The following is an 11,767-nucleotide window of genomic DNA, read 5'->3' on the forward strand; positions in this document are numbered from 1 at the left end:
CTGGATGAGAGATCACGATTTTCCATTGCAGTGGCTGACCTCAGCCTTTTGCTCCCCAGCTTTAATTTCCAGGGAGTGTAGGAGTCACCTATCACTCTAGTTGGCTATCCATCTCACTTGACCCTAAGAGCACCTAGTCTGTTAGCTTGCTACAGCTTTTTAACTCAAGGAATTTCAGTGCTACTCTAGCCTTATGGCCTCTATTGGTCTACTTAGATTGCCATAGCAAAGTAGCATAGACTTGGTGACATCAACAATGGAAATGTAGTTCCTCCCAGTTCTGGAGCCGAGAGACCTATGATCTGGTATCAGCAGAGTTGATTTCTTCCGAGGGCGGCCTCCTTGCTTGTTGGTGGCTCTTTATTCCCTTGTTTCTCACATGGTCTTCCTTCCACATCTCTCAATGTCCTAATGTCCTCTTTTATTTGACGTCTGTCGTATTGGGTTAAGAATGTCTTAGTCTGCTTCCTGCTGCTATAACCAGAACACCCTAGACTGGGATATTTATGAAGAACAAGATGCATTTGGCTTATGATTCTAGAGATTGAGTTGTCCGAGACCACGGTGCTGAAATCTGCTAAGGGCCTTCACGCTGTGTCATACTATGGCAGATGGGCAAGCAAGCATGTGCAAGGCAGAAAGAAAAAACTGAGTCAAACTCATCTTGTTTGTCAGGAACTCACTTTTTTTTTTTTAAAAAAAAGGTTTATTTATTTATTTGAAAGTCAGTTACACACACACACGAGAGAGAGAGGGGGAGAGAGAGAGGGGTCTTCCATCAGCTGGTTCACTCCCCAAATGGCTGCAATAGCTGGAGCTGTGCCAATCCAAAGCCAGGAGCCAGGAGCTTCTTCTGGGTCTCCCATGTGAGTGCAGGGGCCCAAGGACTTGGGCCATCTTCTATTTCTTTCCCAGGCCATAGCAGAGAGTTGGATCAGAAATGGAGCAGCCAGGTCTCAAACCAGCACCCATATGGGATGCCAGTACTTCAGGCGGCTGCCCTACCCACTACGCCACAGTGCCAGCGCCAAGAACTCACTTCTATAATAACTAATCCACTCTCATTGTAACAACAGAACCTTCATGACATGTTTAAGAGGCGATTACCTCTTAAACAACCCGTGTTTTAATACCATTGCAATGACAATGACATTTCAACATGAGTTTTGGAAAGCGCATTCAAACCACAGCATGGCCCCATGTTAATGTCCTCATTTACCTTCGCTACCTCTTTAAACACCCCATTTCCAAATATAGTCATAGTCCAAGGTACTAGGGGCTAGGACTTCCTCATTGGACTTTTTGGGAATGGAAACAATTTAGCCCAAGGAAATTAGCATACTTCTATCTTTCCTAGGTCCGCTAAATATAATTATTTGGCTGATATGCTCAGGAATCTCATCTCCATCGATACTAGGGTCTCAGTTCCACTGTAACATCTCCTACTGGCAATACTGGTCTGCAGGAAGCCACCTGTAATCATATTTTTTTAAAGATTTATTTGAAAGAGTTACATACACACACACACACACACACAGAGAGAGAGAGAGAGAGAGAGAGAGGTGTCTCCCATCCGATGGTACACTCCCCAGATGGCCGCAACAGTCGGAGCTGCACCAATCTGAAGCCAGGAGCCAGGAGCCAGGAGCTTCTTCCAGGTCTCCCATGCAGGTGCAATAGCCCAAGGACTTGGGCCATCTTCTACTGCCTTCCCAGGCCACAGCAGAGAGCTGGATCGGAAGTGGAGCAGCCAGCTCTCAAATCGGCGCCCATATGGGATGCTGGCCCCATGTAATCATCTTATTTTAAAAGCTGGTAACAGCGCCGCGGCTTAATAGGCTAATCCTCCACCTAGCGGCGCCGGCACACCGGGTTCTAGTCCCCGTCGGGGCACCGGATTCTGTCCTGGTTGCTCCTCTTCCAGGCCAGCTCTCTGCTATGGCCCGGGAGTGCAGTGGAGGATGGCCCAAGTGCTTGGGCCCTGCACCCCATGGGAGACCAGGAGAAGCACCTGGCTCCTGGCTTCGGATCAGCACAGTGCGCCGGCCATGGCGGCCATTGGAGGGTGAACCAACGGAAAAGGAAGACCTTTCTCTCTCTCTCTCTCTCTCTCTCTCTCTCTCTCACTGTCCACTCTGCCTGTAAAAGAAAAAAAGCTGGTATGGCTGCTTCCTAGTGCAGTCATGGTGAAGGAATCTCTTCTGAGCCTTCGCAGGGATCATGGTCAGGTGGCGGCTTGTCTGGTCTCACATTGTAACTCTATTCTGGTATTTCCACATCTCTGAAATTTTCAACTTTCAGAAACCTTCACCAACACGTATTCACTTCTGGCGTATTCACTTCATTCATTGGTGGCTTTTGTTTGTCCTCCCCACTTCCCTCATTCCCAAGCTTCAGGCAGCCACCCCAGTCGTGGATTGTTGCCGGCTCTCTGTGTCCTTGCCAGGGCATTAAACCCTGAGTCACGGGAGAATGTTCCTGTGTCAGTGAGTTCCTTTTCCGCCCTTATATTTCTCTCCTTAGTCAAAGCTGACTAAGCATCGTAAGGCAGGGACAGTCCCAGTCTCTGTCTCCGTCTCCGTCTCAGTCCCAAAAGAAATTAGAAATCTACATATGTTCGTAACAGGCATTTGTATGAAATTTATAAAAAAGGTATATGTATTTGTTTGCAAGGCAGAGTTGGGGCTGGCCTTGTGGTACAGAAGGTTAAACCATTGTGGTGCTGGCATTCTATATGAGCGCTGGTTTGAGTCTCCACTACTCTGTTTCTCATCCAACTTCCTGCTAATGTGCCTGGGAGAAAGCAGCAGATGATGGCTCAAGTACTTGGGCCCCTGCAACCCATGTGGGAGACCCAGACGGAGTTCCAGGCTCCTGGTTTTCACCTGGTCCACCCCCTGCTGTTATGGCCATTTGGGAAGTGAACCAGTAGATGGAAGATCAGTCTCTCTCTGCCTTTCAAATAAATAAAAGAAATTTTAAAAATAAGAAAATCAAAGTCACAGAGTGGGAGATACAGGGGCTGGATAAAGCCAAGGCCAGGAACCTTGAATTCCATCTGGATCTCCCACATGGGTGCAGGGGCCCAAGACTCGGGTCATCTTCCACTGCTTTTCCAGGCACATTAGCAGGGACCTGGAAAAAAAGTAGAATATCTTGGACTCAAATGGTGCCCATATGGGATGCCGGCATTATGGGTAGGAGCTTAACCTGCTGTGCTACAACACTGGCCCCTTCATGAATTTTTTGAAGCTCAGTCTTACCATACTATTTGATAGGCAAAATTGGTATCTAATAATTTATTTCATTCCATTTTTTTGATTGCCAGTAAGGTGGAGCTTTTTTCATATTTTAACTATTCATTTTTCTTTCATCTTTCCTCGCAAGCTGGCTCCTGGCTTTGGCTCAGTGCAGCTCCGGCCATTGTGGCCAATTGGGGAGTGAACCAGTGGATGGAAGACCTCTCTCTCTCTCTCTCTCTCTTTCTCTCTCTGCCTCTCCTCTCTGTGTAACTCTGACTTTCAAATAAATAAATCTTTAAAAACAAAATGAAAAAAATATAATACTAACACATATCCACAAGAATGGCTACATTTTACAAAGACACAGAAAATAATAAGCATGTGTGAGAATGTGGGACAGCCAAAATCCCATACTCTGATGATGGCAGTGTTATAGAGAGGCAGAGGGAGAGGGAGAGGGAGAGGGAGAGGGAGAGGGAGAGGGAGAGGGAGAGGGAGAGGGAGAGGGAGAGGGAGAGGGAGATCTTCCATCCTCTTGTTCACTCCACAGATGGCCGCAATGGCTGCAGCTGTACTGATCCAAAGCCAGGAGCCAGGAGCTTCTTCCAGGTCTCCCATGTGGGTGCAGAGGCCCAAGGACTTGGGCCATCTTCTACTGCTTTCCCAGGCCATAGAAGAGAGCTGGATTGGAAGTAGAGCAGCTGGTACTCGAAACGGCAGCCATATGGATGCCAGTGCTGCAGGTGGCGGCTTTACCCACCTTGCCACAGCACCAGCCTGACGTTCTACTGTTTTACCTTTGACATTTAGCTCAGGAATTCATCTGGAATTAATTAGTATGTATCAGGTATGATAGGGGTCAAAGTTCACTTTTTGACATTTGTGCATCTAATTTACCTAGCACCATTTATTGAAGTGCACATCCTTTTCTCAGTGCACTATGAGTCATTGTAGTGTCATAAATCAAGTCACCATATCTCTTTGAGTTTCTTTTATGGAATCACTGTTAAATTCTACTAGTCAATTTGTCTATCTCTGTGTAAGTATTACTTGAGTTGATTGTTACTTTGTAATAGGTCTTGACATCTGCTGGTGTAAGTCATCCAAGACAAGATTGCCTTGGCTATTCCTGTCTCATGCCTTTCCTCATAAATTTTAGGAATAACATGGCAATTCTCTCTCTCTCTCTCTCTCACTCACACACACACACACACACACCATTGTTTTTTTTTAAAGATTCATTTGTTTATTTGAAAGAGAGTTATACTTGCCAAATGGCTGCAAAGACCTGGCAGTCAGGAGCTTCTTCTTATTCTCCAGCATGGGAGATGGCACTTGGGTCATCTTCTGCTGCTTTCCCAGGCACATTATGAGGGAGCTGGATTGGAAGCTGAGCAGCTGGATTCAAACTGGCACCCATATGCAATACCTGCACTGCAGGTGGCAGCTTAACCAGATGTGCCACAGCACAGGTTCCTGATTTTTTTTTGTCCCCAGTGAAGTGCGTTTATTCATCACAGGGCTTGGGGAAGGAACCCAGCTCTAGCAAAAGGGAATTTCAAACAGGACTTCAGCAGGGGCTCAAGTAGAGAGGGGAGTGTTGAGAAGGCCCAGGGGAGGGTCTGTTGTTCTCCTCATGGTCACTTACAGGTACTGAGGGCAGTTCTCCCTGAGTCTCTGGATTGGCTCCCCTTGGGCCCCACTGACTGGTTTGCATGACTTCTCAGCTGATGGTCAGCCCCATCGCCCTGGGCCAGCCCCTTGTTGTATAGACTCTCACAGTTGCCAAGGACTTCTTTTTGTGTGTGTGGTGGGAGAGGGGAGAGGAGGGAGGCTTGTTCCATCTGAAATCTGGGATTTTACCACTGGGGACCACAATATGTGAGTGTCATGAATCAGGTTGTACTTAAGGATCTGGCCGTTGGTGGTGCTGGAAGTAAGAGATGGGGATGTGTTAACCTCATCGGCCAGGGCTTCAGCTCATCGTTGACGATGATGTCATAGCCATAGCACTCAAAGCAGTGCTTGTCATTGCTCACCACTGGCACCACAGTCTTCAGGGACTGCACAATGGTGCAGTGGACCTTGTCAGACAGCTTGCTGGTCACCTCCCTGTCGTGGGTACTTACCAGGTACAGATGCAGATTGCTCACAGCCCCCTTGCCCAGTGAATGTGGTTGTAGTCCTTCTGAATAGCCACACTGGTGCAATGCAGGAACATGTTGTGTAGCTCACTGGTCCTTGGGGTGTACACCATGCAGAATCGGCAGAAGCCAAGCTTGTACATGTACTAGTGCAGTGGTGGTACGTGAACACCAGAAGGGATGGCACAGGTCAAATTTCCTTGCCCTGTTGAGCAACAGGTTGTTAATGTACAGGGAGATCATGTAGGTTTCCTTGGTAGGTTGGGACACAAGCGAGGACATCTTGCTGTCCCCGGCCACTTCATGATGTCAGAGAGCTTGTTGATGGAAGATACCCTTCTCCTGTGCCTTGCTGCATGGCTTCATGATCCAGGTACTGGACTGGCTCTTCCAGAACTTCTTTGATAACAGAGCATAGTGCTCGGGCAGCATATAAGTGAACAAAAGGAAGGCCAGGTGGATCTATTTCCCATTGTCCTTTTTTTCTGCCAGGGGACTCTCTTCTTTCTCCAGCACCTTCCTGAACCTCTTGATGTTCTTCACCACCAAGTCCTTCAGGGTCAGCTCGTAGGGGTTCAGGAAATGGTTGACGATCTGATGGCCTGTGAGCCTATAGCCAACTTCCACACGGAACATATTCCAGATGGTCTGCATCCTAATCTAGGAAAAGTTCCAATCCTCATTTTGTGTCACTTGTACCCATCCTCTCTTCAAGAAGTTATTGATTAGCATGGACTTCTCAATATCAGTGACCCATTTTACTTTTCCTGCCATCCTCCATAATGATGCATGGAGCCACTGCGAACACCAAAGTTCTCCTGTTTCCATGACTCTTGCCTCTGGTGGGCTCTGAGCATGAAGGAGCACCGCAGGGGCTGCCCAACACCTCGCACTGCTCCAGTACCCCATGTTAGCTCCACCCTAGTCCTACTCAAGTATTCGCAGGGTGCTACCACATGCGTGGTAGACCAGCCCATTGCAAGCTGCCCAAACTGTTGATGTTTTTGTTGGGATTGCGTTGCTGCTGCATGTCTATTTTGGGCCAAGGAATGTCATTGTAATATTTCCAATTCATGATTCTGGTAAATGTTTCCACTTATTTAGGTCTTCTTATTTTAATATAGATTTTTTATTATTACTTGAGTATTAGTAAAGCCAACAGATCATGAGACAATTGCCATTGAAAATATTTATTGTTGCAGGTTCCAAGATGAAGGAGCATGTGATGACATGGGGATAGGGTGTAGGGGCTTTTAGGGAAAGACTGGGTTGGGCAGGAGGCAGAAAGAAGGGGTACTTGCTGGGCAAAGTGTTTATTGTGGTTGACATGGGAAAAAATGAGCAAGAAAGGGTAACTAGGTTTAGGTTGGCTAGTCTGAATAATTTTGATGGCCTCTAGTTCATAGAGGCTGTCTCTAGATGTCTATTACCTGGACCTGCGATGATGAGGGCAGGTTGGGAGAGATCTATACATGTGGTTGGCTGTTGGAGATATGGGCTCTGGATTGGTTGCTTTGTGTGTGAAAGGCATGGATATAGGAGAGACCTTTACTACCTCTAGAAATAGGCTAGCACCAGGACAGGCAATACCTCCAGTATAGGCAAGGCCTTAGATAGCAAAAAATCAAAAATGTGCAAGATCTGGATTAAATTCTTGGCTTCTGGGACCAGTGTTGTTATAAATTCTTGGCTTCTGGGACCAGTGTTGTAGCATAACAGGAAAAGGGGCTGCCTACAATGCTGGCATCCCATATGGATGCCATTTTGTGTCCCAGCTGCTCCACTTTCAATCCATCTCTCCTCTAATGGCCTGGGAACAGCAGTGGAAGATAGCCCAAGTGCTTGGGCCCCTGCCATTTCTTGTGGGAAATGTGAATGAAGTTCCTGTCTCCTGGCTTGACTCGGCCCTAGCCATTGTGGCCTTTTGGGGAATAAACTAGTGGATGCGAGATCTCTCTTTCTCTGTCTCTCCCTCTATGTAACTCTGACTTTCACATAAACAAATAAATATTTAAAAAAAGAACCCCAATGGGATTCAAAGGTTTTAACCCTTCATTCACAGAAGTCATAGATGTGGGGAGCAAACCGGACTAGACTGAGTTACTGGAATTAAGACTTATTCTATGCATCTGCTCTCCCACAATATGGCGCTGGGAGAGAAGTAAACAGCTTCCGCACAGCTGCCTCCAGTTCAACCAATAAACTGTAGGACTTGCTCCTGATTGGAGAGCAGCGTACTCGGCGTGTGGGCAGCCGAGTTAGGATTGGCGGAGGAGGACTATAAAGGAGGAGAGAGACGGCATGCACCAGGAACATCTATGGGGAACATCTAGCTGAGGGAACACCCGTGCAGCCCCCGAGAAGAGCCGGCCGGCGGTGTGCCGCTCCCCTGCGGAAGTGGGGAATGTGGCCAGGGGGAACTGCCCTTCCACGGAGGTGGAAGGGATAGTAGCCAACCCGGGAAGAACCAGCAGCAAACCCGGGGAGGGCCGAGCAGACGAAAGAACAGCGCAGGGTCCTGTGTCGTTCCTCCACGAAGAGGGGGAGCGACATAATGGTGCCGTGACTCGGATATGAAGCCTAGGCAGGACTCTGTGTCGTTCCTCCACGAAGAGGGGGAGCGACAATAGAGGTCATTTTAAGTTACATTCTACCTTAACCCATGAGAGATAGGGAAAAACATGGCCTTAAGACCAGGGAGTTGTCCTTATTTCTGAGGCTTGGGCGTGGATGTGAGGGTGAAGAGATTATAGTGAAAAGAAAGGACCCCAAATCATGTCCCTGATTTTTCTTCAGGTACTGGTGTTCTTAGCTGGATCTGAGAGGAGTCAATATGGACTCTGTGAGCCTCTAGCTAGATGGGCCAAAATTCACGACAATGGATACCCCTAAAGATCTGGGTTCCACAATTCCTGGAGAAAATGTCTCAGAGCAAAGACATTGCCTCTGATATCCATTTTTTTAAAAAATTTATTTATTTATTTATTTGAAAGAGTTACATAGAGAGGTATAGACAAGAGAGAGAGACAGAGATATTCCATCTACTGGTTTACTCCCCAAATGGCCACAATGGCCAGGGCTAGGCTAGGCCAGGCCATAGCCAGGAGCCAGGAGCTTCTTCCAGGTCTCCTACATGGGTGTAGGGGCCCAAGCATTTGGGCCATCTTCCACTGCCTTCCCAGGTCATAAGCAGAGAGCTGGATGGGAAGTGCAGCAGCTGGGACATGAACCGGCGCCCACAGGGAATGCCAGCACTGCAGGCCAGGGTTTTAACCCACTGTGCCAGAGCACTAGCCCCCAATATCCATTTTAATATATAGCTCAGGCAAGGGCATTTTGAATCCATGAATACTCAGATGATCTTGCTTCTGCTCTCCCTCTCTTGAAGACAGAACCCAGTTATATTAGTTTTCTAGGATTTCCAGAACAAAGTACTGTAGACTGAGTAGTTTAAATAATAGAATATATGTTTTCCTAGTCCTGGAGTCTAGAAGTTTAAGATCAAGGTGTCAACAAAATTGCTTTTTTCTGAGATCTCTCTGCTTGGCTTCCCATGTCTTCACACTGTCTTCCCCACTGTGTCCTAATCTCCTCTTCCAATAAGGACACCAGTCATGTTGGATTACAGCCCATTCTAATATCCTCATAACTTAATTACACCTTTAAAGACCCTATCAAATAGGAGTACAGTTGCATTCTGTGATACTGGGGGTTAGGACTTCAACATATGAAATCCAGGGGACATAGTTCACCCCATCACAATAGGTGATGAATGTTAATAAAATGGTACCATCTTCCTAAGCCCAGCCTGGCTCACTGGAAGTCAGGTGACCAAATGGCCCAATCACAAGCATCAGCTCCACCCCCACCCTAATGGGATCTGCTGCTCCCGCTTCCTGACCTCTGCAAAGCTATAGAGGACCTGTTCTCCCAGTACAGGCTGCTGCTCTCTCTGTGCACGGGGAGACAGCCTGTCAGGTTTCCCCCACCCAACAATAAACCTTTTCCCTTACTCCAGTGTTTGGTGTGTTTTGTGGTGACCTCTCATTGGTGCCAAAACCCAGGGTAAAGCCGGTGGTAAGGCATAGAGCCCATGGAAAGGCAGAAAGCCCATGGGAGATTGTGGTGCCCGGTACTGGGACTTCGGGGTGAAGTCCTGTAGAACCACAACCCATAGAGTCACAATGAGAGGATCCTCCAACCCACCCCATCTTACCTCAGGAATTTTGGAGGGCCGGTGTGTGGATGCAGATCTCAGAACATTCGGTGGTGAAGAAGGAGTTCCGGGAGTGAGTTTTGTGGTTGGCAGAAATCCAGGATCCCAAAGCAGCTCCCATCCCTGAGGGGAGAGCAAGGTCGACAGAAGTGCCTGGTCCTGGGTTTCTGCACCAATGAAAGGAAAGGCCACCACAAAACACACCAAACACTGGAGTAAGGGAGAAGGTTTATTGTTGGGTGGGGGAAACCTGACAGAGAGAGCAGCAGCCTGTACTGGGAGAACAGGTCTTCTATAGCTTTGCAGTGGTCAGGAAGTGGGAGCAGCAGATCCCATTAGGGTGGGGGTGGAGCTGATGCTTGTGATTGGGCCATTTGGTCACCTGACTTCTAGTAAGCCAGGCTGGGCTTAGGAAGATGGTACCATTTTACTAACAATGAAATCATCCCATGTACATGGAAGTCTAAAGAGACTCTATCGTCTCTATAGCTATCTGGAGTTTTGGTTCACTGAACCTTGTGCAGGTGTAAAGACAAAGGATGCTGTGCACTTGAACTCCATAGTGTTCTTGATTCAGGATATTCTTATGCTTTGTAGATTTTTTTCCCACTCTCTGTACCAAAGACTCCTGATAACTCCTCCTCCTTAAACCTATCCACACTGGATTAGCTCAGGAAAAGGGATGATTTTTATACAATTTTTGTGCTACTTTTTTTAAAAATTATTTATTTATTTATTTATTTGAGTGGCAGAGAGAGAGAGAGAGAGAGATCCACTGGTTCACTCCCTCAAATGGCTGCAATGGCTGGAGCTGTGCAGATCTGAAGCCAGGAGCCAGAAGCTCAACTATTATGTTGGATCCCAGCATTTAAAAACCTCTGTAAAATTCGGTGTTTTCTTTTAGAAAACTACTAAGATACAAATTATTTTTTGAGTATTAGAGAAGATAACTCTAATAACTACAGTTGTCTTGTCCTATAAGAATATAAAATTAAAGCTTTGTAACTAATTCAAAAATCACATGCCACTATTGGTTTTTCATTGATCTTATACATGCATTGGTGTTTCTATCCTTCTGTTTTTTTTTTAAAGATTTTTACTTATATATTTGAGAAGTAGAGTTACAGACAGAGAGGGAGAGAGAGAAAGAGAGAGAAATGTCTTCCATCCACTGGTTCACTCTCCAAATGGCCTCAACAACCAGAGCTGGGTCAATCGGAAGCCAGGAGATAGGAGCTTCATCTGGGTCTCCCAGGGTGGGTGCAGGGGCCCAAGGACGTGGGCCATCCTCCATTGCTTTCCTAGGCCACAAGCAGAGAGCTGAATCGCAAGTGGAGCAGCCGGGATTTGAATTAGCACCCATATGGGATGCCAGCACTGTAGGCAGAGGCTTAAATTACTATGCCACAGCGCCATCCCCTTCTATCCTTCTTTAAGCCACTTGTCAGCTTGCTAGTTCTCTCATTATAATTAATTACATAAAACTTTCACACACACGGTGCATTTGTTTGACTCTCATTTTTTTAAAAGATTTATTTATTTATTTGAAAGAGTTACAGAAAGGCAGAGGCAGAGAGAGAGAGAGAGAGAGAGAAAGGCAGAGGCAGAGAGAGAGAGAGAGAGAAAGAGAGAGAGAGAGAGAGAGAGAGAGAGAGAAGGGTCTTCCATTCGTTGGTTTACTCCCCAGATGACTGCAAAGGCTGGAGCTGAGCTGATCCAAAGACAGCAGCCAGGAGCTTCTTCCGGGTCTCCCACGTGGGTGCAGGGGCCCAAGGACTTGGGCCATCTTCTTCTGCTTTCCCAGGCCATAGCAGAGAGCTGGATAGGAAGTGGAGCAGCTGGGACTTGAACTGGTGCCCATATGGGATGCCGGCACCACAGGCGGTGACTTACCTGCTATGCCACAGTGCCATCTCCCCTGAGAATGTCTTGATTTCCTCTTTATTCCTAAAGGGTATTTTCACTGGATTTAAGATTCTGTCTTTGGACCAGTGCTGTGGTGCAGCAGATTAACACCCTGGCCTGCTCCACTTCTGATCCAGTTCTCTGCTGTGGCCTGGGAGGGTGGTGGAAGATGGCCTGGGTCCTTGGGCCCCTGTACTCACATGGGAGACCCAGAAGAAGCTCCTGGCTCCTGGCTTCAGATTGACACAGCTCTGGCCGTT

At 47.2% G+C, this 11,767-nt stretch overlaps 1 protein-coding gene across 1 annotated transcript; it reads right to left on the minus strand.

Annotated features, from left to right (window-relative positions):
- Positions 1-4,882: 4,882 nt before the first annotated feature.
- Positions 4,883-6,160, minus strand: LOC100346920 (polyglutamylase complex subunit TTLL1). Its single transcript, XM_051827551.1, is given in 8 exon segments — positions 4,883-5,044; positions 5,047-5,126; positions 5,129-5,209; positions 5,212-5,409; positions 5,412-5,551; positions 5,553-5,679; positions 5,682-5,713; positions 5,715-6,160. Coding segments are annotated over 8 exon segments (1,266 nt in total).
- Positions 6,161-11,767: the final 5,607 nt, after the last annotated feature.

This window comes from Oryctolagus cuniculus, chromosome X, assembly GCF_051225735.1.
Source record: "Oryctolagus cuniculus isolate XC-2025 breed Fujian yellow rabbit chromosome X, ASM5122573v1, whole genome shotgun sequence".
Lineage (NCBI taxonomy): Eukaryota > Metazoa > Chordata > Mammalia > Lagomorpha > Leporidae > Oryctolagus > Oryctolagus cuniculus.